Source organism: Poecilia mexicana, unplaced genomic scaffold (genome assembly GCF_051168715.1).
Source record: "Poecilia mexicana isolate PSO_F unplaced genomic scaffold, ASM5116871v1 scaffold_11, whole genome shotgun sequence".
Taxonomy (NCBI): Eukaryota; Metazoa; Chordata; class Actinopteri; order Cyprinodontiformes; family Poeciliidae; genus Poecilia; species Poecilia mexicana.
In genome coordinates, this window is record NW_028263380.1 from 2,193,107 (window position 1) to 2,220,257 (window position 27,151).

The 27,151-nt window shown below is 44.3% G+C and overlaps 2 protein-coding genes and 1 pseudogene across 2 annotated transcripts in view; all 3 read right to left on the reverse strand.

Annotated features, from left to right (window-relative positions):
* LOC106933716 (retinoic acid receptor beta) overlaps window positions 1–4,846 on the reverse strand; it is an 86,907-nt gene extending 82,061 nt beyond the window's left edge. The window contains exon 1 of the mRNA XM_088010059.1: window positions 4,188–4,846. Within this exon, the coding sequence (XP_087866185.1) occupies window positions 4,188–4,344 (157 nt within the window). The 5' untranslated portion in view covers window positions 4,345–4,846. The remainder of the gene's footprint in view (window positions 1–4,187) is intronic.
* Window positions 4,847–22,517: 17,671 nt separating this feature from the next.
* On the reverse strand, window positions 22,518–23,813 carry LOC106910690 (uncharacterized; annotated as a pseudogene).
* A 131-nt stretch (window positions 23,814–23,944) lies between these two features.
* Window positions 23,945–25,882, reverse strand: LOC148156349 (uncharacterized). Its single transcript, XM_088009901.1, has 2 exons — window positions 24,960–25,882; window positions 23,945–24,873 (listed from the first exon to the last, which is right to left on the reverse strand). Exons 1-2 carry the CDS (start codon window positions 25,645–25,647, stop codon window positions 24,128–24,130), a joined length of 1,434 nt encoding a protein of 477 aa, XP_087866027.1. The 5' UTR covers window positions 25,648–25,882; the 3' UTR covers window positions 23,945–24,127.
* Window positions 25,883–27,151: the final 1,269 nt, after the last annotated feature.

Below are 27,151 nucleotides of genomic sequence, written 5' to 3' on the forward strand. Positions count from 1 at the left end.
TCATCTTTCCAAAGTTTCAGGAAATTCTAATCATTCATGGAACATCTTTAGAAATGTGGACTATAAGTTTACACTGACATTAGCGTTAGCTGCTACATGTTTAGCTTTCAAATGCTATTTTAGGTTTGAATAGCTTCACTGATAGGCTAATTCCTTTTAGCACACGCAGAACACAATAGTCTTTTCCAGTGTCCATTCAAATCATTCATGTAGCAAAAATGAACCCCCAGTGGGCCGAGAGAAGTAATCCATCATGCGTCAGTTTTATGGGTGTCCCAGACGTTTTCTTTTATTTCAATACTTACATTCCGCAGTAACTAGGCGTGAAAACAAGTGACACAAATGTTGTTGTTTGGTCCTTAATTGACAGATGTTTGTTTTTGTTTTTTTGTGGGTGTTTGTGCCACTATCAATGTAAGGACGCCCTGGGCTTGAATCCATATCAAAACCTGCCTTTTGAAAGCAGGAACTTTAACAATCCAGGCAGCCCTGTTAAAGTAAAGGAGAAGGTCACACTGGGCTATTATTTAAGATTTCTGTGACATGAAAGGCAGCAAGAAGCTTACAGATGAATCGCTGGTTGTTCTGAACTTTGAAGACATGCATTTATCTAAAGCCTGTTGGTGTTTGATATACAATAAAAGGCTGGAATCTAGATGCGATATGGAGTATCAGTAAATAACCCTGGTGGGACCCCAACGCCATCCTAATCATGTTGATTAAACACGGCCAGCACCAGACAGCTCTCGTTTCATTTCACCGCAGAACACGACTTTTATTTCTCCCCGTCCGCCTTTCATTTCACACACCCACTAAATTAGCCTGGTGAGCAAGCTGTGCTAATGGTCTCTCATGTCCACATCAGAGACGCTTAAGCCTCCAAGACAAAAAAAAAAAAAAAGCTCCAATTATCCCATCACACACATCACTTGTACTATACTCATCCCCATGCAGCATCACAGACAGCGCTGCTCTGATTTATTTAGCGTTATCTTTAGGTGTATTTTGATGCAATTAAATCACCTTCATCCTCCTTGCTACGGTGTGAGCATCAGACGCAGCCATTCTTCAGCCCGCAAAGCCCATTTCATCTACGTTAAGGAGGTCCTTGATCATTCTTAATTAACATCCAAACTAGATTAGGAAATGCATTAATGGTGGGCTTGTTGTCAGACTGCTAATTAACACCCAGGAGGATTCCATTATCCCTAATAAATAAACGAAGAAACCAACAATCCTGTGACCCTGAGAGGCTTCTCAATCTGAGTCCTGGATAAAAACAGAGCGTACTCCAACAGAACCAGACAGAATTTAATGTTCTCCAGTCGGACAGGTCAGTGGGTCAAAGCAGAGCTTAAAGGGACCAAATGAGCTTTTGTCTTTTTAGAAATAGAGCAGCGGTGTCTCCTTCTGTCCTATTTAGCTCTTCCTGCCTTTACAAACCTGTAGACATAAGTGAAAAAAAGACGAGTCACTAATTAAACAGATAAGCTGATGGGTGCACTGCACAGGTTTAGGAATGAAGGATGGAACTAATATGTAGTTACTACAGAACTGTAACTGAATGTTGTGCTAACTGGTCTGCATGGCGACATAGGCTTCACTTTGTGATCCAATCAGATTGTAGGAGAAATGAAATAGAAAGAATGTTGGTTCTATTTTTTCCAAACTGGTAGCGTTCACAGTTAAAGGGAAAGATGACACAATGGTTATTTTTAGTTGCGATTTTATTTATTATTGTTCAAATTTATTTTTCCACAATGAGTAACCCTTGCTGCGCTGGAAAAAAATATTGCTCCATCAAATGCTGACATGTCAGTCAGCGTTTAAAGTAACGGCTTTAAGGCTGAAAGAAGTCATGCATTTATCTTTAACTACAATCTTACAATTAATTTTTTCAACAAACATTTTTTCTTGAATACAGAAATGCCTTGTGAAAAAGAAAATCTTTCCAAAAATATCAGAATTTTATTTCTCACTTTCTGAAAATAATTTTCATTTTTATAATTAGTGTTTAAAAAAATAAAATATATAAAATAAGAAATGTCAACATATTTATTTCAGAAACTAAAAGACAAATTAATAGATTTATCTCAATGTGTACGAAATTCTGAACAGCGTCCACCGCTACGTATTTTCACTATGTCAGAATATTTGTGAAATTTATGGTTCTGTTAGATTAGGAGGACATAACTGCAGTGATAATAGTTTACATCCTTAAAAATATCTAAATATAATATGTATTTGCAAGACATGAACTCTAAAAAAGTTTCCATAAAGAACAGTAAAATAACAGTAATACTTAGCTTTGAAGTATAAATTGCTAAATTAATAAATAACTAAAATATCTGTGGAAAAATAATTTAAATCTCTAAAACAGTTAGATAAGGCGTAATGTCGAAAAGTAATCCTCCTCTGCTAGGAGAGAATGGCCTCTCTGACACTAACAATCTACGCAGGAAATAAAAATGAAAATGTGACAAAATGGAATCATCTGAAAAAAAAATAGAAAACTAAAATCTCTGAAAACATTTAATTTGGGAGTAAAGGTCATTCTTTCCATTCAAACATCGTGTTCCTCACTGTTAATCACTGAATTACTGCGGGTAACACACACACACACACGCACACACACACACACGCACACACACACACACACACACACACACAAAACACTGCAACCAGACTTCAAAATATATGAATACGTCTAACACTTCAAAATGTTTATATTTGATTCAATATGAAATTTAGCAAACCATGTAAAAATAAATAAATAAATAAATAACATTAAAAACAAAAAGCATGCATTAAATCATTTCCAAAGTCCAGACAGGAGACTCCAACCTGAACCAAGAGCTCAAACGGCTGGAAAATGGAGAGGAAGAAAATCCGCGGAGCAGTCTGCGTGGAGATCAGACTATTTTTAAAGGTCCAAAAAATTTATTTTCTGCTGAGGTATTTATATAATATATACATTTTCTTTCCTATTTTTCTGCCCACAATTATTTTTTGGATTTTCTGGTTAGCATGGCTTTTCTTATTATTATTGGTGGGTTTTTTATGATTTAATTTTATTGTTAAAATAAAGTCAAATCTAAACCAAAGACAGCGTCACCAGAGGACACCGTCGCACCTATTTCCAAGGGGCTCCCTGCTCACCCTCTGAGTCTGACCTTTCACCGCTGCGGGTTAAAGGTCGCAGCAGGAACTTTTGCACTTTCCCAGTGCAGATAAGCAGCCCCTCCGCAGGAGAGCGCCCTGGGTGGAGGCTGGTGGAGGAATGACGGCCAGAGGCCAGTCATCATCTGATGGGGATAAATCCCAAACCAGAAGCAGCAGCTGTCAGCCCAGAGTAAACACTGCAAAGTGGTTCTGAAGCGCAATGATATCGTCAGCATGACGCTGGGATTCATATCACATATTGTCATGTTTCCTCCTAAAATAACTGCATCGCTTCTACTTTTTTTAATTTATTCAAAATGTAGCTGAATAGAAATGTTTCAGAAGCGTTTTAATAGAAAAATCCCGTTTCCCCCTAAAATGTCACTGGCCTTGACGCATCCAAGCAACAAGCAGCCGCCCATCGATCATCCTTGTCCAATTCCTGTTCCGATAACAGGCCACTAATCTTGTTGAGGAGTCCGCGGCGTCATTTATCTAAATCAGTGTCAGGGGGCGCAGGTCGCGGCTCGCCCCCCCTCCTGCCATGCGCGCAGGCCCGGCCTCTGGACGTGTTTACTCTCTGCATTCCTGCAGCCAGCATGGAGCTCTCACAGATCAGCTCATCCGAGACCAGACATCTATCAGCGGCTGGGAGGAAGCTGCTTCCGCTGCCGGGGATTTATGGAGGCTTGAAAAATGACTCAGAGTTCCTCTCTGCAACATGCTAAACTTTCCCCCGACAAGTAAGTTAATGTTGCTCTCATGACTCTTAGTGAGTTTGGTTATAAACTGAGGTTTTGTCTTTTTTTCTTTTTTTTAGGGGGTTGGAAATGAGCTAAAGAGCACCTTGATTTTTAAGCATTCCCCGGTTCTCCCATCAGCAGGCCCTGAACAGCAACATGTTGGTCATCTGGATGACTCAGTCAGGGTTCACTGGACTACCACCATTAAGAGCTCACCCTCACTTTAAGTCACAGAAGCAACAACAGCAGCAACAGGAAGACAGGATGAGAAGTTGGACCTACAGTGTGCGCTCCGCCGGTGCTGCCACTCTCTGTGCGCCAGTCCGCTGATGCAGGCTTTCAGAGCTTTCTCTTGCAGCATGCAGGACGACGGGCTGGACGTGTAGAAGTCCAGCATCTGCCCGGGACTCACGGCCAGCATGTCCATGCAGTCAAACATGACCACTTTGTTCACTCACTCGTGTGCGTTCTGCAGGAAAATCGCCGGCATAGGCGCACACAACTCCATCAAACTCCTCTTCTTCACCCCTCCTCCTCCTCTTTTTTTCTCCCCCTCTCTTCTTCTTCTTCTCGGCGCAGCGGATTTCTCTCCTCTTCTTCTCCTCCGTCCCTCACCGGAATCATGAATTACGTTGGTCCCGCAGCTTGTCCTAGATGCCCCTGCTCGGGTCTCTGGCACCGGGAGCAGTCAGCGCGCTGCAGCGGACCTCCGGCCGGGGTTCCTCCATAGCCAGCGCCGCTCCGCCGTGTTCGCAGCGGATCGCCCCGTCCCGCCTCTCGGCTGAAGCGCTCGCGCTGCCGGCTGCTCGGAGCGGAGCTTCTTTATTATTCTAAGAGCAGAAAATAATCACGGACGGTGTTTAAAAAGCAGCCGTTCCCCTCCGCGATGACGAATGGGTTATCCGTCCCACCAGTGCTGCTCATTTCCAACTAGTTTTGCCACCGAGAATGAAAGATTGAATTGCCTAATGTATGCGAGTGAACTTTGGGTGAACCCTTCCGAGGCTGCTGACCTTCAAATGACCCAGGCAGGCTGACATCACTGCAGCTCTGCAGCGCAGAGGAAGGCGGCGAGAAGAAGCGCATGGGGGAAGAAGAAAGATTTTTTTTTTTTGTTTTGGAAAACAGAGCGACTTCCAAAATATGAAACCATGTTTTTGGAATTCATACCAAACCACCATAACGACTCTGTGCGGTTTTTTTCTTTCTTTTTTCTTTATGTTTCCTGTTTGTCTGCTTTACGCAGAAAAGAGTTCCTAAACATTTAATGCTTAACAAAAAGAAACATTTAATATACAGGAAACTGTAAATAAATAATCGCAAAATTATACGTTCTTGGAAAATAATTTGATGTCAGATTTATAATAATTTTCCAATAAAGTAAATTTACAGGAAACAGCTTATTCACTTACATTCTTACATTTGGTCATTTGATAAGTAAGCAAATAAACTAATTAGTTGATTAATCAACAGTTATAATTGGTGACAGTTATAATTTGCCATTTGTTTTCTGTACAGCAAAGAAATATGCAAGTGCATCAGTCAATAAATGAAAGGTTGCAACTGGCTCGTTTTTGTTCATCTGGCTGGTAATTAGAAAGTCAATAATATTATTATTATTATTATTTTTTTTTTATTTTTTTTTTTTGCCTTGAGTCCCTGAATTCTGTAAAACTGAGGATTATCATCATGTTCTGTCTGGAAGTTGAGCCACCAGCAGCATGCACTGTGATGCACCATGTTCTGATTTTACACAAGTATTTGCACCCTGTGAACTTTGACCCATGCTGTGTAACAACTGAAGATTTCAACGTATTTTATAGATTTTATGGTAAACCAAGATAAATTAGAATACATCTGCAAAGTGGAACAAAAATGAGATATTGCATTAATAATGTTTTTCAAAGCAAAAATCTGAAAAGTGTGGCAAGCATGCATGCCCTTCTGGCCCAAGTGGTTGTGTGTGAGGTCAGAGACAGTGAACACAAACACTGTTTATACATATGACATGTTTATGCACAGGGTTTTCTTCTCCCATTGAAATGTATTTGGATCATGTGTTCATAAGCGTTGACTCGAACTCCAGTGGAAAGGCTGGACTGTTAGGAGCAGTTTTTATCTCATGAAGCGTTTGGGATTTGTCCCACTGAGTTTGGTTTCTCAAGATTCTGGCCAATCAGTGAACAAAAGGAGTCTGTTGGCGATGGCATTGATTTTCCACTCTGTTTTATAATTTTAGTCTGCCTGTCACTGCAATGGCAGCGGAGGATGCAAAGGAAGCCATTCAATCTGTGTTGGTCGCACTTCCAAATATTGAGACATTAAAGTCAAAGCAAAAGAAATGTTTAAGTTATTTTATGATAACAAATACACCTCAGCACACGCACCACACCCTGGGAAATTTCAGGCCATAGTTTCCCTCACGATCAAACTGGTGCATTACATAAGTCACATCCACATGTTAGAGATTAGTTAAAATCAGATCCAGTTGTTCAAAACTTCAACAGAGTCCACTCCTCCAGAAGCCAATGGTTTGTCATTAAGCGGGTCCAGAAGCAAAGCGAGGAACAAGGAGCAGCTTTTTATCAGGTCAGAACAGCAGCATTGTAGAAAAGTGATCTCAGAGGTTGAAGACCAGAGGTGTAACCTCAACTTCCCAATTCAAGATGTTCACATGTTGTTGGGTGAGAATGGAGCTCCATGTTGTCTCTGATTTCTTTATGTTTCTGCTTATAAATGTATGGACGGAAAAGGAATACAAATACTGAAGGGATCTTGTGAATAACTGCAGTAGTTCGTTCGATGCGCATGGAGTGTTTTTATAATATTTAAAACATTTTTCAGCGAATAAAGAACCGTTCCTGCCAATGGATGATCAAGAGCAATTCAGAAACATTACATCAAAGAAAACTTTAAGAGACAAAAGAGGAGGAAAAAAATCCTGAACCCTTTAAAATATAACAATTAAACAATTTAACATCAAAAACAGAATAAAAATAACTTTTTTCACATTGATCATTGTGTAATATTAATGAGTGTTTGGAAATCTGAAAGGAGTTTGCAGTGTGCTGCTGCCTTCAGAGTCTGTGATGCATTATGCAGTATGTGGTATATGCAGTGCAGATATGTTTGGAGCTGCTGGTGAGAAGAATAATAATGCAGAGAGAAGGAGACAGTATTCCTCTGAATAGTTCCAGTTTTAACCTAAACTTACTCATCATCAAGTATCTTATGAAAAATGGGGGAAATGTTAACTAGACTATGTTCATCTGCATAGTGTTGGGATAAGATTCATCAGGGATTTTAAATAATCCCATAACTTAATGTGTAAACACAAATATGATCAGTTTTATGTTGTTTCTCCTCCATACAGGAAGGACGAATAAAGGCTGAGAAATATGGAGACCTAAACTTTGGCAGCAAGAAGGACCTTCCTTGGTAAATGCCAACAGGTTGGTCAGTGTGGGAACCTGAAGACAGGAGATAAAACATTCTGCCTTCCTGCTTCCTGTAGGGCAGGACTTTGATGAAGGAGATCAATCAGGCATTAAAACATATGATGTTAAGAAAACCACACAAGGAAATAAATATGAACAAGCTGCACTTCCAAATGCACTCACATACAAACTTATTTTCCCCATTAATTTTTTATTGTTGCAATAATGTCAGAAATGTATAGTTTGAACTGTGAAGTTGGAACATGAAGTGTTCCATGCCCAGAACATAAAGGTTTGTGGTTGGACATAGTATGAGCCAAAGCTAATCATTATGGAGTTAATCATCCATAATGATAAAATAATCATTATGGATGATTAGTTAATCATCCATAATAATGTATTTTACATTTACAACCACCACCTTTTTAATGTGTTGGATATTTTTATGAGTTCTTATCAGAAAGATAAAAATCAATCATAATAAAATGCTTATAATAGAAGAAACAGGAAAAAAAAACTCTGCAATGTCTGATCTCATACAGATCTGGAAAGTATTCAGATCTCTTCATTTTATCCACATTTTATGTTTCAGTATTTTCCTCCAGACTTCCTCCACTGACCAACAATGGAGGCCGTTCAGTTCACTGACCTCCAAGCAGCAGAAATGTTTCTGGATTCTTCTCTGGATTTCTGCCTCAAGACAATTCAGTGTATGAGGTCTACAGACAGTTGGTTTGATTTCATGCTTGGTGTTTGACCTTTGACCTGCACAGTAAACTGTGGGACCTTACATAGACAAATGTGATCCTTTCCAAATCAATCTAGTCAACTGAGTTTACCACAGGCGGCTCCATTTTACCTGCAGAAACATCTCAAGGATGATCAGAGGAAACAGTTCAGTTTTGTGCTTCATTGGTAAATGGTGTGAATACTTATATAAATGTACCACAAGAACACAGGTACTACACATTGTCATATAATGTGGTACTTGTGTGTAGAATATTTTGAGGACAGAGATTAATTTAATAAAATTTTGAATGAAGCTGTAAAATGTGGAAAAAGTGAAGAGCTATGAATAAATTCTGCATTCACTGCAGGTGTCGTGAGGTGGTGTGGTTGCGGTGAGGAGAGAACGCTGAGAACCCAGGTAAAGTGATGATGATGAAGATTTTAATAATAAAGCTCACAGTCCAAAAAACAGGCAGCACGGCAGAGAGACAGGCACACAGCCAAATACCGGTAGCAACTGAATAAACCGGACTTCGTGCGAGCGAACACAACCCAGGACTTAGCAGTACGACTGGAGAGTGTAGACGGCAAACACTAGACAGACATAGATACTGACTACGACAATAGACAATAGACAAACGACGACATACGACGGGGAGCTACGCTATCCAGGACTTAACAGTTCTACTGGAGGCGACTAGACGTGAGACAAACTTAGACAAGGACCCGACGAGGAACACAGACAACAGGAGGGTTTAAATACACACGGGGTAATCAGGGGAATGGGACACACCTGGGGAGCAATCAACGGGGAGGACAAGACAGAGACTAACAGGAACACAGGACTGAACACAGAGAAACTCAAAAATAAGCACACAGAAACACGGAACCTAACAGTACCCCCCCCTCAAGGGCGGATACCAGACGCCCACAAAAAAAAAAATCCAAATAAACACAAAACAACCCAACAGGGTGGGTGGAGGGGCGACGGAAGGAGGGCAAGAGTCCATAGGAAAACAGTCCAACAAAAAACTACCCAACAGGGTGGGCGGAGAAGGCAACGACGGCAGGAGGGCTAGAGTCCAGAAAAAACAGTCCAAAACAAAGAAAACAACCCACCAGGGTGGGCGGGGAGGCGGGTCCGGCGGGCGTCGCCGGCGCAGGAACCGGAGTCCCGGAGGCGGGTCCGGCGGGCGTCGCCGGCGCAGGAACCGGAGTCCCGGAGGCGGGTCCGGCGGGCGTCGCCGGCGCAGGAAGCAGAGACGTGGAGGCGGGTCCGGCGGTCTCTTCCGCCGGCGTAGGAAGCAGAGACGTGGAGGCGGGTCCGGCGGCCTCTTCCGCCGGCGCAGGAACCAGAGACGTGGAGCCGGGTCCGGCGGTCTCTTCCGCCGGCGCAGAGGCGGATCCGGCGGGCGGCGTCTCCGGCGCAGAAAGCCGAGACGTGGAGCCGGGTCCGGCGGTCTCTTCCGCCGGCGCAAAGGCGGATCCGGCGGGCGGCGTCTCCGGCGCAGAAAGCCGAGACGTGGAGGCGGATCCGCCGGGCCGGCAGGAAGGCCGGCTCGGATCTCGGGCGGAGCAGACTCAGGAAACTCGGGCGGAGCAGACTCAGGAAACTCGGGCGGAGCAGACTCAGGAAACTCGGGCGGAGCAGACTCAGGAAACTCGGGCGGAGCAGACTCAGGAAACTCGGGCGGAGCAGACTCAGGAAACTCGGGCGGAGCAGACTCAGGAAACTCGGGCGGAGCAGACTCAGGAAACTCGGGCGGAGCAGACTCAGGAAACTCGGGCGGAGCAGACTCAGGAAACTCGGGCGGAGCAGACTCAGGAAACTCGGGCGGAGCAGACTCAGGAAACTCGGGCGGAGCAGACTCAGGAAACTCGGGCTCGGGGGAAGGCTGCGCTCCGGCAGCAGGCTCGGGGAGCTCGGGCTCGGGGGAAGGCTGCGCTCCGGCAGCAGGCTCGGGGAGCTCTGGCTCGGGGGAAGGCTGCGCTCCGGCAGCAGGCTCGGGGAGCTCTGGCTCGGGGGAAGGCTGCGCTCCGGCAGCAGGCTCGGGGAGCTCTGGCTCGGGGGAAGGCTGCGCTCCGGCAGCAGGCTCGGGGAGCTCTGGCTCGGGGGAAGGCTGCGCTCCGGCAGCAGGCTCGGGGAGCTCTGGCGGCTGCGCTCCGGCAGCAGACTCTGGGAGCTCGGGCGGCTGCGCTCCGGCAGCAGACTCTGGGAGCTCGGGCGGCTGCGCTCCGGCAGCAGACTCTGGGAGCTCGGGCGGCTGCGCTCCGGCAGCAGACTCTGGGAGCTCGGGCGGCTGCGCTCCGGCAGCAGACTCTGGGAGCTCGGGCGGCTGCGCTCCGGCAGCAGACTCTGGGAGCTCGGGCGGCTGCGCTCCGGCAGCAGACTCTGGGAGCTCGGGCGGCTGCGCTCCGGCAGCAGACTCTGGGAGCTCGGGCGGCTTGGGAGCGGTCCACGCCACTAATCGTGCCGCCTGCCGCCCGGGCGCCAGCCTGGCTGCTTGGAACCCCACTGCCAGGGGAACTGTGGCGACAGGAGACGGGCTGATGGCGGCGGCTGGAGAGGAGGCAGGAACTGGTTGAGGTGACGAGCAGATAGTGGTGGCTGGAGAGGATGCCTGGATTGACGGAGGTGGCGGAGCTCTGACAGGTGAGGTGAATGCTTTCTTGATGAGGAATTCTTCATGCATTTCCTGAATTAAGTCCCGCATGAACGGATCAGCGTGAAACATACTTGACAGATGCTGGAAATCCTCCTCATATTCTATGTTATAAATGTCCACGGATTTGAGGAATGGATAAACGGGTGGAGCTGTGGCGGTTGTTGCTGGGTCCATGTTGGCGTTCCTCACCGGTCTTGGTCGGGTCCTTCTGTCGTGAGGTGGTGTGGTTGCGGTGAGGAGAGAACGCTGAGAACCCAGGTAAAGTGATGATGATGAAGATTTTAATAATAAAGCTCACAGTCCAAAAAACAGGCAGCACGGCAGAGAGACAGGCACACAGCCAAATACCGGTAGCAACTGAATAAACCGGACTTCGTGCGAGCGAACACAACCCAGGACTTAGCAGTACGACTGGAGAGTGTAGACGGCAAACACTAGACAGACATAGATACTGACTACGACAATAGACAATAGACAAACGACGACATACGACGGGGAGCTACGCTATCCAGGACTTAACAGTTCTACTGGAGGCGACTAGACGTGAGACAAACTTAGACAAGGACCCGACGAGGAACACAGACAACAGGAGGGTTTAAATACACACGGGGTAATCAGGGGAATGGGACACACCTGGGGAGCAATCAACGGGGAGGACAAGACAGAGACTAACAGGAACACAGGACTGAACACAGAGAAACTCAAAAATAAGCACACAGAAACACGGAACCTAACAGCAGGTTTGGATCTGTTACATTTAGCTTTACATTGTAAATGTCTATTTTCAGTATTTTAGATTAGTGCAACAATGTCTTCACTGATCTCTGTAAAAACAAAACAAAAAAAAACAAACAAAAACAAAACAGGCAGCTTAACAGAATGTGAAATTCTGTTGCTGGTTTTAGAAGCATTAAATGGTTTTTCGGATGGAATAGATTTGTGAGTTGGGGGTGAGGTATGAACCATGAGGACCCATCATCAGAGACCTACGGTGGCCGACAGGTGCAAATGCGCAGCAACAGAGAAAACATGCAAACAAAAAAAAGAGACGCAAACAAATGAAATGCAGCAAACATAAAAAGAGTCTGCCAGCTCTTGGTCAGCTCCCGTTGTTATCCCTACCAGCCGGTTTCCTTTTGCTCCACTTGTGATTTCGTACTTTGAATTTCCACTGGATTTTAGTTTTTGATTTTCTTTTTTTTGAGTGAAATCATTTTGATCACCAGCCTGCTTCCTGCAACTGGCTCCTGCTCTTCAATGTTTAATGACATAAAAATGACAATGATAATAATTAGAGATGAAATTATATGAAAATTTGGGCTGATATCAATATCTGATATTATTGCTGCTGTTTCAACTGATAATCGATGTTTATCAAATTTGTATGTATTTAGATAAGATGTAAAAGTTGCCACACTGCCAATTGCCTATTGCTGCTCTGCTTCAGTTAAACATCCCACAATCCTGCTGCTTCACTATCACCGCAACCTGACTGAACATAAACCACATGGCCAACACACACACACTCACCCAGGCAGGTGAGGCAGAGCTTTTAAATCTCATGGGGAAGGATTTTGTCTGTAATAATGTCACAAAATGTTGTGATCTTATTTGTCTAAAAACATCGTATAGTCAGGTTTTCAGGGCAGAACTGATTTATTGTGGTGACAAAAGTAGCAATGAATAAATGTATGTATATAAAGATTTTCTGCACATCCTTGGCTCCATTAAAAACAGGAACTTTTCATAAAAAATGACTCTTCTAATGGCACCAGTTTGGCATTACACCGTAAGGACAAAATGAGGACTAACAAGAGAATTACAATTAGCAGCTAACATAATCTCTCATTAATGAGTTTATGGGAAATGGCTCCTCTCATGGCTTTGATATCTCTGCTTTGTTATAATGATTCCTAAATGGACTCATAGTTAGGTTTGTGTACAGAAATTGTGTTTCTTGAGACTTAGGCTGCCAAAGAAATCTGTCCATGATGCATATTGTCTCAGTGTTAATTTAGTAGGACAGAAATGTTTCAGAATCTGAAATGTAATTGGACAGCTGACCTTCATGGTATCTTCAACACGTAAGCCGTCACACTTAATTGGAAGTCATTTCGAACCGTGCAACCTGGATTTGAAATAATTTGCTATGAGCAAGCCGGATACAGTCAATGAACGTTTCAATGCAAACCAACCATTACTTCGCTATCTTAAACCTCATTACTCAGGAAGATAAAAAGAACAGTGAGGATAGTGTGTTCATGACTGTTCATGTGTTCGTAACGCAGGTAAAACAAAAAGTTCTGACCAGAGTTTATGACTGATAAATAACATGTTGACCACCTGAGCTGAGGCTCTCTGCAGCTCCTCTAGAGTTTTCATTGAACACAAATTCTGGAACAAATTTATTACTGTATTTCAAAAAACATTTTCAATTGTTACCACCACTTCATGTAAATGAGGAGAGGAAACCTTTAGGTGCTTAGTTTAGGTACTGTATAAAACAGCCAAACTCGAGCTTCTTTATGTCTGTTTAAGTTCATCTTGTGAACATCAAAAATGACTAAATTACAGCCATCACAGCAGTGACTGATCAATAAGCAGAGAATCAATGGTCTAAGAGGTTAATGATGTCTAAGTCAGCAACTTAATGAAAAAATGCTTTCTTACCCTGTAAAAACACGACTCAAATTTATGAGAAAATACCAGCAGCTGTGGATGCCAGAATTTTACCATATAAATACATATTTTACTAGTGGTCTGTTGAAGGTCAGAAATCAGAAACTTCCACCCAATATACAGGAAATGTTTGGTGACAGAGAGGGTGGTTATAATTTAAGAGGTGAAGGATATTTTAAAAAACAACATATTAGAACAACCAGGAAGAGTTTTTGTTTATCTGTGTGTGGAGTAAATGTCTGGAATGGATTGAATGAGTTAAAAAAAAAGTACAAATGTAAACCGATTAAAACAGAGCTTATTTCAAAATATGCTATATAAGATGACTGTTTAATAGTCTATAATGCAATTGATGGTATAAATAGTATTTAAAATAATTGTACATAGTTAAATATCATGTAAAATGGAAACAAGTTGTCTCTTTTTGATGTTCTGAAAGTTCATTGATTATAAAGTGACAAGTAGGAAAGGGGCAGGATATAATAAGATATTATATTTTCTACCTGCTCCTTTTCGAACAGAAAATATAAAATTTGCGTGTCACATGGGCAAAATAATTTGTTTTACATTTTATTTCTTACGTTTGTTTCATTCTATTTTTTTTCTTCATTGTTTTTTCTGTCTGTTCGAAATAAATAAATAAATTAAAATTAAAATTAAAATAAAACATATATGGTAAAATCCATGTAAATACAGATATGGATAAAAACAGCAAAAATACAGTACATATGAACTCTACCATATTCATATGGTAAAATTTTGTCAGTATTTTACTGTAAATCAAGAACATTCTTATTTTTTTATTTTATTTATTTATTTTATTTTTTTACATTGTACCTCACTGGGTAATTTTGAGCTAAATAAATAGTTTTGTTATTTGCACTGAAAATGCTTCAAATCATCAAACATATTTTAATACTGGACTAAACAGCAACTTTCTCACAATGATTGAGGTATGCAAAATTGACCATTTTGAGCTTCATATTATCTTAAATTGTTATTCCCTCATCAAACACATACATGGAATGTTGCTTTGATTCATGCGTCACTGAGGAATCATTGAATCTTCCATGGCAACCATTCAGGGATGCCTAATCTGCTCATGCAAAGCTCCATATTTCCACAAAGCTAATACTTGGGTTTGCAGTCCCCAGTTGAGCTTCTGCCTGAGCTCCTAAAGACTAGCAGCAGCACCGATGATTACTAAACACCTGGTGGAATTCCACGTCTGCTGAGTTCATCATAGGAACTACTTTTCAGTCCAGGGCTCCTAAGAACATCTGTAAACGGGACGACGGAGGAGCACTGCTGTGATGGTGTGCTGAAGGTGGAGTGTTGGACAGACCACAAGCTTCTTAAAGAAACAGAGGCCAATTTCAAGGCATCAAATTGCAAAGTCAGATTTCTCTTTAGTTATGTTTGATATATACAGCACTTTTATAACAACTGAAAGTAACATAGTTACTTGATCGTTCCATAAAATGGCTCCATGTGCCTGTAAAATAAATGATGCCAAACCTTTAAAGCTTTTCCTCAGCAATTATTTATGGTTATTCATAGCCAAACTATTGTTGCACAACAGCGATTATAGATCAGTTGTTAACACATCATACTACACACACTGCCCTCACACGCACACACCCACGCACACACACACACGCGCGCGCGCTTTACATGCTACCAGAGATGATTTATTTTTGTGTCGGTGTGACTCAACCCCCTGGCAGCCACACATCCAAAACTGGCACAGATGAGACGCCCAGATAGAGCTATTCTACCTGCTTTTAGTGACCTTGTCACTTTGTTTAGGTCTCACTGTAGAGAGTAGGGAATGATGCGTCTGTGAAATTTGTTTGAGATTGTGTACTGCATCGAAAGAAAGCCCCATTAGAGTAGAAGTCCCACCACCTGTCAAATCCTTTGCAATTAGAGTTAAAATGAGATTTGTCAATTGCTGCAGCTCTTTGGATGCAGGGGAGAAGTTCTGTGTTAAGCACCCTTTAAAGTAATCAGATTCTGAATAAAATAAGAGTTCTGCTATTTACTTTTTTCTTTAACAGATTAGAGGAAGTGTGTGTATTTGTATGTTAAGTGACTATGCAGAGTAATGTACCTGATATTGTTGATTATTTCATGTTGCATTTAGCATATATTTAAGTCCTGGTCTGATCTTTTTTTTAAATCCTTTTTATGTGTGTATGACAATATCCACTCTATCTATGCACAGTCTCTCTCTGATATCAATACTGGAGTGAACGAGTTGATTTGAGAGCAGAACCAAGCTGGCCGCGCCGCGCACCGATCCCCACAGAGCTAATGAATATTGTAAGGAGCCAACAGCAGAGCTGAAATAGGAACCTCTGGACCCCCAGACACACACCAGCTGACCCCCTGCAGTTTCACCGATGTAACAGTAACCCCTGGATAAACACATACACACCGCCCTGTTCAGCCCAAGTAATGAATACACCTGAAAATCCACCTGTAATTAGAAGGTGATAATGAATCCATCCATCAAGATAAGCTGCTTTTTTGGCATCCATGCCTCAGTGGCCGTGGCAGCCGAGGCCAACACTCAGCAGTCTGTGACAGTACATGGCGTAGATGAGCAGTTAATAAGGCCAGGTAAAGCCCAGCAGCTCTGAGGAATGCACACGTGTCCAGGCTCCTGTTTTCATTGTGCTTTAACCTGACTGGGAAGCTAACGGCTTAAACCAAACAGCAGCAGGAGGATCAGGGAAACTTTTGATTACAATTTCTTTTTGCACAAGAAAGCCGGATTTCATGGCATATTTATGAGCAAGTCTGAATTTGGTGCTCTCAGTTCATTGCTGGGTCAAACCCTGTTCAGACTGCTATATTTAGTTACACTTGCACTTATGCTATTGGTAATTTAATTGAAGCCGCGTGGCAGAAGCAGGCGTATTTTCCACTCAGGTTGAGTATCATGCCAAAATGTGTATTGGAATCAAGCCTTTGTGTTGTAACAGGATACACAGTGAAACAGGAGATTAGGATTAATTTTGGCATACATCCTCAGCACAAATTCTTCTTTTTCTAACAGGAATGGAACATTTATGGTTTTTAATATATTTCGGGTTTTTTTATTTTTATTTTTATTTAAATCCTTTTAGAATAAAACCCATTCATATTTAGGACATGCAGTACTTTTCAGAAGTATTCACACCCCTTCAGCTTTTTCTCATTTCAGACCTGTTGCAACAACAAACCTGAGTTCATTTTATTAGGAATTTTATGTATTAACATACAATAGATTTCATTGTTTAAATTAAATATACATACTTCACACTTGAACAGGTGTTATCTTCTGTTCTCCTGTACTTGAAAACAATTCAAAATTGTTAATTTTTTCTGAATAGTTGCCACATGCCTTCTGCTTATTGGTTTTGTACTATTAACAAAGTGAAAGAGGCACATGTCTTAAATTAAATGTTTACAGTAATGAAGAGGATATTATGTGATTTCTTAGTTTTGATATTGAGTCTGTTCAGTCTCTTAAAGGAATATTAATTAAAGGAAACATGTGGTTGAGAACCATCATGACAGACTAGTGGTTTCATCTATATGAGCTGAATGATCAGTACAAATACACTGTGAAAAAAAAACGGCCTCAATTTACGGTAAAAAACTGGCAGCTGAGTTGCCAGAATTTTACCGTCTTTATACGGTAAAATTCTGGCAACCAAAACTGCCAGTTTTTTGCCGTATTTCCCAAATACGGTAAAATACCGTATTTCCTAAAATAGGTTAAAAAAAATTAAAATGTGGTTTTGCCGTACTAAATACGATCATACTGCCTGAGGCCTAATATCTACATAAGTGAAAAACACGGCCAGACTGTATGATATATTGACATTTTATTGTAAAAAAAAACAAAAAAAAACCTTATGGTAAATTACTGGTCACTGTTCTTACCAGAATTTTACCATAAAAATTATAGTACAACACACAAGGAAGTGTAAATTGTCAGCATTTCTATACAGAAAGTTAAGAAAATAAATTCAAATTAAACAAAAATACAGATTACAAGTAATACACTTAAAGAAACAATTTCTATTTAAAAATTCAGATAAAAAAAGAACCAATTCTATTTTCTGTCCAGTTTCCTCACGGTATTACTGAGATCTGGAAAACAAAACAAACAAAAAAACACAGCATGTGTCGACATAAGAGATAACCTATTGTAGAAGAAAAACCGGTGATAAAACGATTCTTGTTCTGGGTTGAGAGTAACAAGTCACTGAGTTCAGACTTTGCTCAGGATGGTTGTAGTCTTCCCAGTCACAGGTTGAAATTGAGACTCACATGTTGTCAATCAGATGTTTCCTCTCTGCTGGAAAACAAACAAAGCAAAAGTTAGAAAGATGCACTACATGAACATCTTATAAATGCACCATTCACTTAAATGTTTGTTTCACCTTTGCTGACTTACATATGGAGACTGGTACTTCAACCAGGCGGTGTGATCATTTCTGACTGAAAAGTCAGTAGTTCTTAAATCTTCTCTCTGCAACCAGACAAAATACATAAACAAAAACCACAAATAAAAACGTATATAACTGTTTTAGGCAATTTATGAAATAGATACTTACCATTTATCCGAGTCTCATGAAGGCCAATAGGTTGTCTTCAACCATTTATGTAAGTTACAATTCCTGCAAGCTAGCAGAAACAAAGCTGTAAATGTGAACACTTTTCATACAGGCAAACAAATAGATACACCTGAGACAATTTATGCTACGTTAGATTTTCTCAGTCACTTTTGGTGCATTTCTCAAGTCATTGTTGGCATTTACAAAACAGTAAACGCATTTCTCAAAACAATTTGTAGAAACAGCAAAAATAGCATTTGTTTGCTTGAAAAATCCTTAGTTCAGCTCTTAAAACTCTGTCAGTTAACATATCAGTAACTCAAAATAATAAGTTATAGTTTCTCTATGTACAGATAAGACGGTCAAATTGATTAGTCATGGGAAGAGGCTACAAAATTCACATTTACGCTTTTGCTGTAATTTATTGATGGACCATGCCTTGGTGATTCAGAAAGAAAAAGACAGAAATACAGAGAACAAAACAAGTAGAAAAGGAACCACAGGACAATCTCCTCATGGAAAACTGTACAGTCCTGTAGAAATTACATAATTACATTACATTTTAATTGCCATTATCATGCTGACAAAGGTTCCTCAGTGGGGGTATGAATGAACAGTAGGGTGGGAGGACCTCCATCAGCATCATGTTGTGGGTCGCAGCCATGTCCTGATGTTGGACTGATGGAAACTGGCAGATGTCCTCAGCCTCTTCTGACTCTTCTTCTGCTTTCCTCCCAACTATTTCCTCCTCATCCTCACTCCTCTTCTTCTCTCTGGCTGTTCACTCTGTCCAGATACTTGTTCATCAGTTCTCAGACATGTAACATTGTGTTGTGTTCTGGCTATATAGAGCATATTGTTGCCAACTGATGGTTCACAAGATGCACCTTCAATCTGTTTCAGAAAACTGGTTGATCATTGGTTGAGCTAATGGTTCATACACTGACCTGTTAGAGAAACTCAGGACTCACTTGGGAGCAATTTACCAATTCAGGACAGATTTAGGAAAGAATCAATTATAAATTAATTAAAATATGATTGAGATTATGACAACTTTAAGACTTATGCATGTTAAGACTTACACAATGAACTTATGCTGTTTTGGAAGTTGAGAATTCAACACAGACACGTTTAACATTTTTTGATCAACACGATAAAAGCAAATTACAACGGGGGAAAAGCAGACAAGTGTACATAATCAGTTACATGATCTACAAAAGCAAAACTTGCAAAAGGAATGAGCAACTCATTTTATGATGTGCAGAAGTGACAGTAATTTGAAGATTGAACAGGTAGTTTTAAGAATTTCAATTCTGTTCTGAGAGATGCACCCAAACTGAGAAAAACTGTAAAATATTAATATTTAAATGCTCTTAAAACCCTTCAACTGTCATGGACCCAGTGACTTTAGTGCAAGTATTTTGGGGGTGAGAGTCGAGAGGTCAAAGGAAAATATTAAATATTAGCTCTGATGCCAAGCTTTATACTTCTAAGTATTACCAAAGTATTGAAACAAAAGCTAAGGTGTTCTTCACAGATTAACTTGCATGCATGAACATTTCACACTCAAAGTAATTCAAATTACTGAACCAAACTTGAAAAAGTTGCTTCTGCCATTAACAATAACTTTAAGCACATGCAGTCTAAAGTAGACCAGAAATATAATCTATGCAGTCGTTCCTACAGAAACATTAATGGAAGTGTTGCGTCTTGGAAAATTAAATGTTCCATATAGTAAAAATATCTAGCTGCAGTGCATGTACATAAACAGCATGGCTAAGAAATTACACATTTCTTTATCAGTTAGTAAACAGTTAGCTAACTTCAGTTAAAACCGTGAAAGGGGCTCACCTGTGATGCAGAGATGTGTTGTCCTCCTCCTTCTCCTCCTGAACGCGCAAAAGTAGCAGAAACTTGATTTCAAAGACAGTAGCTGCATCCTGACAAGGACCAGGCCTACTGGGCTCTCAGCACCCTGAGCTAGCACCTGCTAGTTAGCAGCCTTAGCTAGTGCGCTGTGACTTTACTGTGTTGAGTTCAATCTGGAGAGACTCAGACGGAGAGAGGGAAGCAGTTAAAAGGGTTTAATGACAAAAATAACATGAAAATAAACACGAAGTTCTTTGGCGATCAGGCCCCGGCCGGGGACGTCGAGCTGGACTTCGATAAGCTCGATGAACATTCCTGATGCAGCGAGGGAATGTAAACCCCCCGGGGCCTGTGCTGGTGGCGGCGGTCAGAGGATGATGAGGCCTGAGAGCCGGGAGCTGAAGGTGGAGGTGGGGTGGCGGTGGGTTGATCGGGGCTGGTAAGCGGAGGAGGCTGGGAGTGAAGGTCCTTTTGAACCAGAGCCTGGGCGATGATTGGCTGGAGTGAGGCTTGGACCTGCGTTGATAGGTCCGGGTGCGGAGAGGGAGGCACTGATAGCAGGGCCAGGTGCGTCAAAAGAGTCTTCCAGCCTGAACTTCAGTCAAGACTCCATTTCAATCTGGAGAGACTTAGACGGAGAGAGGGAAGCAGTTAAAAGGGTTTAATGACAAAAATAACATGAAAATAAACACGAAGTTCTTTGGCGATCAGGCCCCGGCCGGGGACGTCGAGCTGGACTTCGATAAGCTCGATGAACATTCCTGATGCAGCGAGGGAATGTAAACCCCCCAAAACGGGGCAGAGGCCGGGGCAGAAGCCTGGGAAGGAGGTGCTCGTACAGGGTTTCGAGAGTGACTTAGGAACGGGAGGAGGCAAAAATAAGGAGGTGACTTAGGCATTAGAGGAGGAAACTAGGGACTCGATAAGGAGTGAGGTGGATAAGGGCCAAAAAGGGGGCGCCCCGGAGCGGTAGTGATTGGCTGCTGGGAGATGTAGGCCAGCAGAGGTTGCCGCTGGGCGCAGAGCGAGGGGATGCTGGTAGATGAAGGCCAGCAGGGGACGCCGGAGCGTATGTTGGCGAGAGGCTGGTAGATGTAGGCCAGCTACTGGTGACTGGGGCAATAAAGGTTTAGCGCTGGTAGATGTAGGCCAGCTACTGGTGACTGGAGCGATAAAGGTTTAGCGCTGGTAGATGAAGGCCAGCAGGGGACGCCGGAGCATATGTTGGCGAGAGGCTGGTAGATGAAGGCCAGCTGCTGTTAACTGGGGTGAAAGGTGAGGTGCCGGAAGAGGGAGCTGATGGGGCATGAAGCTAATTAGCTAAGGGAGAAGGTAGAGGAGGGCCTGAGGTAGAGATGGGTGGAGCTAAGGCGCGATGTGGGAGGGTTTCTACAGACAAACGTTACCTTGGCCGGGCTGCACGGGGATGGGGAAAGAGGGGTGGGATAGAGGAAAAAAGAAAGTTTGGAGATTACTAGGGCTAAAAGCTACGATGGGATCAACTCACGGGAGACGGTAGAGGATGAAGAGGGATGGAGATGAGTGAAGATGAGGCCTAAAAGGGGAAGAAAGGACAAGGAGAAAAAGGGGGGACGAGGGGGATGCTTAGAGGATGGGTAACGAAGGCCAGGATGACCAACCACCACCAGCGAATGCGCAGTGCTTACCTAGGCACTGAGAGAACATTGGGCTGCGAGTACAGAGGTGACGTCTGGGCGGATGTACGCTGAGAACGCTGAGGACGACCATCGTCCGAGCTGCTGAAGGGTCGTGGCGGGGATGCTCTGAGCGGCTGCAGACGTGGTGGCCCCTATTCTAAAAGAGTGGCCTGAGAACTGATTGGGCGGGAGGTTGCATGAAGCCAGGAGCTCCCTCAGGTGGTTAACGAACCAGGAGGCGGACATGGGGTGGCCCTCGGGAGTGATGAACAGGGGCCCGGAAGGGGGAGTTAACTTGTGACGTAGGAGCGCAAACTTGAACATGGCGCGGAAGGGGCAGAAAGGGCCGTAGGTGCGAGCCACAACGATGGTGCACGCGCCCCTGGACTTGGAATGTTTGAGAGACAGGCTGTAGAAGTCGGGGTGGAACTTGAGGTCCGAGACCGCTAGATCTTGGGAGGGGACGAAAGAATAATCTGGGGTGGAGAACTCGCCCAGGCGGAGGAGGCCGTAAAAAGCCAAAAGAAACGAGCTTGAGAGGAGAGATTTCAGATAGGGGGAGTAGGGTTTTAACTGAAGGGCGATGAGCAGGTCTTTGAGGATGGGGAGAGTGATGGGTAGACGCCTATCAGGGAGGGTGGGATGCCGTTTAGATATGCCCTTCAGAAAGAGTTTCACGGCGTGGTTGGAAAAAAGGCTTAGCGAAGGGAGGGGCTGGTGAAGCTGCGAGAAGAAGTTGACGCCGGCCAGGAGGCTGCGAATGTACGAAGGCTTAAAACGAGAGTGCTCGAGGCAGAAAGTAGCGAAGGCCAGGACAGTGTTGATGGAGATGGGTAACGGGGGAACTCGGTGAAAGGAGCAGAATTTAGTGAATTTGGACCAAGCGTAAGAGTAGGATTTTAACGTGGAGGGGGCTAAGCCATTCTTGATGTGAAATTTGGCTGACTGCAGCAGGGGGAAGAGGGAGGCGGGAACTAGTCCAGGCGGAGGCTCCCGAGAGAGGGCACCGGAGTTGGAAAGGGGCTGGCTGACGGGCAGAGTTGACGGAAAGTCTGGAAACGAAGGCGAGACAGAGCGTCAGCGCTAGCATTAGCGTGGCCCGGGACATGACGCGCGGAGATGATAAAATTATGGATCACGGATTGCCATGTAATACGGCGTAGAAAAGGCATAATAGAACTAGAGGAGGAGCGACCTTTATTGATGGCCTCCACGACAGCGGTGTTATCGCAGAAAACGACGATACGTTTGCGAACCCATAAATGTCCCCAGACGCAGCAAGCGGCAGCGATGGGAATGATTTCATAAAAAGCCGAGGATTCGGAGCGAGGAAAAAGGGGGGGCCATTTCACAGCGAACCATCTGTCCTGGAAAAAACCGCCGAAGCCCGCCGAAGGCGCCGCGTCTGTGAAGAACTGCATAGCGTCGGCGGGGGAGATGACGTCCTCGTAAAAAAAAGAGATCCCGTTCCAGCGGTCTAGCAGTTCGGACCAGAAGGAGAGATCGGAGCGGCAGCCGTCGTCCAGAGAGACCTGATCGAGCAGGTGAGGAACCGAATTAGCGAGATCAAGAAGCCGGGAGATAAAGGAGCGCCCTTGCGGAATAATGCGCATAGCGAAGTTGAGGTGCCCGAGCAGCGAGAGAAGGTCGCGTTTGGACAGGACGGAGGATGAAAGATGACTGCGGGAGATCTGACGAATGCGGGCCAATTTGTCCTCGGGCAGGGAAGCTAGCATCTGATCGGAATCGAGGTTAATGCCGAGAAATTCGAGCTTAGTGGATGGGCCGAGAGTTTTTTCGCGGGAGAGAGGAACGCCGACGCGGAGGAAGAGGTCTTTCAGGGTTTGCAGCGAGGTGGGGGGGAAGAGGAGGAATCGATGAGCAGGAAATCATCGAGGAGATGGAGCACGGAGGGGAGTCTTGAGACGTTAAGGAGAATCCAGCAGAGAGCTTCTGACAGCGTGTTGAATAGGTGGGGACTGCTCCTGCAACCAAACGTAAGGCGCACGAAAAAATAATATTTGCCTTCCCATCGGGCTCCCAGCAGATGCCACTGGGACGGATGCACAGGCATGATCTTAAAAGCGTCTGTGATGTCGGCTTTGGCGAGCCAGGCGCGCCGCCCGGCCGTTTTAATGAGCGAGATAGCGTGATCGACGGAAGCGTAAAAAAGAGAAAAGGGCGGTTTTGGGATGAGACCGTTTATGCTAGCGTGGGGACCTGAGTGGGGAGCAGACAGGTCCAAGATCAGCCGTTTTTTCCCCGAATATTTGCGAGTAGCGACTCCGAGGGGATTAACGCGATAGCGGGGAAAAGGGGGGGATCTAAAGGGGCCGATAGCGTAGCCTTTGGACACCTCCTTTTGGAGGAGCGAAGAAACGACTGCCGGTTCTTGGAGCGCGGATTGAAGGTTAGGGATAGAGAGGGAAGGGAAGGGGGACTGAGGGGCGCCGATCAGAAAGCCCTGAGAAAGACCGGAGATTAGAAAATTAACGAAGGTGCGATCGGGGTGGAACTGGAGAAGAGACGCTAGTACTGAGACGTGTATGGGAGTAGAGAGGTGCTGAGAAACTAAAACTTGGAATCTCGACGGTTTTTCATTGGAAACGGGCGGCGGGGGCAGACTGACTTGGGGTGGGCTTCGGCGCAGAGGCTGCATACATGGAGAAAAGCACAGGCGGGAAATGAGCAGACGCTTTCGTTGAAATTATTGCAAATCGGCATTCGGTTGAATACCTGGACTGTCCTGCCGTGGCGATCTGTCGGGAGAAGGGGAGGAATAGAATGCGAAGGAGCGGCGGTGGAGCGGTTGGCTTTAAAGGGGAGAGACGGACAAAAGGAGCTCTGGTGCCCGGAGGAACCGCAAAGATTACAGGTGACTGCGTGGGTAAGCATGATGAGGATTTCCGTGTCTAAAATAGACCAGTCTAGGCGCTGACCAGAGCGGGAAAGGACTGCGGCTGCTTTGGAAGCGAAGGCTTTGTGGTATTGATAGAACAGCGACCTGCCATATTGGATGTGGAGATCAGCAATAAGAGCAAGGTAGGCATCTAATTCGATTCGACGGTCGGGGTAGACAGAACAAATGACGTCTCTATAGATGCTGAAAGCGGCTACGAATTGGCCCATAGAGAGGTCTTTGGAGAGACGGGGGTCGGACGTTTTGAGAATAGCCGTGAACTGTTCCGAAGAAGCGACGTGCTGGTCGACTTCGGGGGAAGGCAGGATGATAGAAGCCAGATTTATGAGCTGGCCCTGGAGTATTTTGGAGCGAAGCCGGGGAGATATGTTGGCATAGACTGGCGTATAAGACGAGCCTGGAAGATGGAGAGTGTGGGGGGGGGGAACGACTCAGTGGATTTAAAGAGTGAGCGAGAAGGGGAAAGAGGAGAGATAGACTTACCAGTAGGTGGCGCCGGATGGGCGTTGGCGAGGGTGAACGCCGAGTTGGGAGGAAGGAGGGCGGGTTGAGGGGGGGGGGCGAAAGCGCTGATGGCGGGGGCAGAGGACGTGGCGGCGAAGCCGGCAGTGGTCTGGAGCAGTAGAGCGGAGAGCGAGGTAATGGAACGCTGAAGGGAGTTCATGGAGGCGGCGAACGAGTCGGTGAGTAGGTGCGGCTGGGCCGAGGAGGGGGTGAGGGGTGGGGGGTGGAAATGGAGGTCTGAAGAGGGACCGGGCCTTCCCCGGTTGAGGTCCGGGGTATGAAGAGCAGAGTCCTGAGTCGGGCGAGGAGAAGGGCCTTGGGCGCGCTGAGCTGGTGGGGAGGAGGCTGGGCGTCCTCTGCCACGTTTGGCCGGTGGATCGGCGGATTTGCAGGTTCGCTTCCTGCTGGTCGGGGGTGGCGAGGGGGAACGAGCGAAAGGGTGAGGAGAGGAGTCCCTGGAAGGCAGAAGGGCGGCGAGAGAAGCGATCTGGGAGGACCGGAGGCCCGGGGTGGGCGTGACCCCTCTCGACCTGAGGGCTGAAGCAGGAGACGGGGGATCCGGGCGGGTAGCCAGGCGAGCGCTACGGCGCACGGGGGGGAAGGACGGAGGGACGGGGTCTTGCAGGGAGGTAGCTGGAGAGCCGGGAACGAAGTCGGAGTCGGACATGAGGAAATGCGTGCCAGGACGATCGAGGCAAAAAGCGGTTGATCGGGGCTGGTAAGCGGAGGAGGCTGGGAGTGAAGGTCCTTTTGAACCAGAGCCTGGGCGATGATTGGCTGGAGTGAGGCTTGGACCTGCGTTGATAGGTCCGGGTGCGGAGAGGGAGGCACTGATAGCAGGGCCAGGTGCGTCAAAAGAGTCTTCCAGCCTGAACTTCAGTCAAGACTCCATTTCAGGACACCACAGTATCCTGAGCCACGCTCAACTACAGGAACAGAGTTCATAAAATAATCTTGCTGCTGATGCTGAAGGATCAAGCAGTAATACAAACTATACAATTATTTGTTTACATGACAAATAACAGTCTCTATTTACTGTAAACCCTGCTATTTATCACAATAACAAAATGAAAAACTCTAGACTATTCTCCACAATATTTAGAACCAAGTGTGGGATTTGTGAAACTTCAATGAAGGGCGACTTCACAACTTGTATGATTTTGGGTAACACTAGAATTGTTCTTTATTGAAGTTTCACAAATCAAATAAAGGTTTCACAAATCCCACACTTGGTTTTAAATATTCTGATATGAGTTGAGAATAATCTAGTCCAGAAGAGTCTAGGTCAGGGGTCACCAACTCCAGTCCTCAAGGGCTACCATCCTGCAACTTTTAGATTCACCTCTGCTCCAAAATGTCTGAATTCCCTCACCAGCATTCATTCCTCTCTGCAATAGGCTGGAAACGAGCAGTTTATTTGATCCAGGTGTGTTTGAGCAGAGATGCATCTAAAAGTTACAGGATGGTAGAACTGGAGGACTGGAGTTGGTGAACCCCTGGTCTAGGTGTTGTAGTTTTTTAGCTAAAGTAAATTAAAGATGCTGATGGTAGTAAAAAATTAGGTAGAATTGCACTTTAGCCATTTCCCAAATTGGAAGCAGCAATTGAAAACCAACTTCAGCGTCATCCAAGCAAGAGGGGCTAACATACAGTTCTCTTAATGTATAAGACATCTATGGTTGGCATAAAATTAATCTCAAATGGGTCATTTAATCATATGTTCTTATAAATGATGGTGGCGTTGGCTGTAGGAGTTTGCTTTGCAATCGGTGGTTTGCCAGATCGATGCCTGGTCTACTGTTGAGATTTCAGTTTGGTGTATTAAAGGCATTATTAAAAAAGAAACCAAAATATCACACCAGCATTCTGTTCTTTGTAAAAATGACTTTTGCAGTCTTGTTTACGGTTTTACATTGTAGATATAAATATCAGCAAAATTTGTAATTTTGGCTGATTAGTACTGTTAAGTTTAGGGTAATTAACTGCTGGCAATATTACAATATATTTTTATGAACTTTACAATTACTTATATTTTTACAATATATTTCTGTATTTTCTACATTCATGACTATCAAAATTACTTAGGATATATGTTTATTGAGTTATGTATTTTCTACAGTAGTATAATGCTTTGGATATTACAGTCAGTTGGTATTTTACCATTTTTTACC

What these genes read in the sequence shown, in the direction of transcription:
- LOC148156349 (XM_088009901.1), bottom strand. Translation starts at nt 25,647, where the DNA reads ATGTCCGACTCCGACTTCGTTCCCGGCTCTCCAGCTACCTCCCTGCAA. An exon ending in CCATCCGGCGCCACCTACTG is followed by an intron (nt 24,874 to 24,959) that starts GTAAGTCTATCT and finishes TCCATCTTCCAG; the next exon opens with GCTCGTCTTATACGCCAGTC.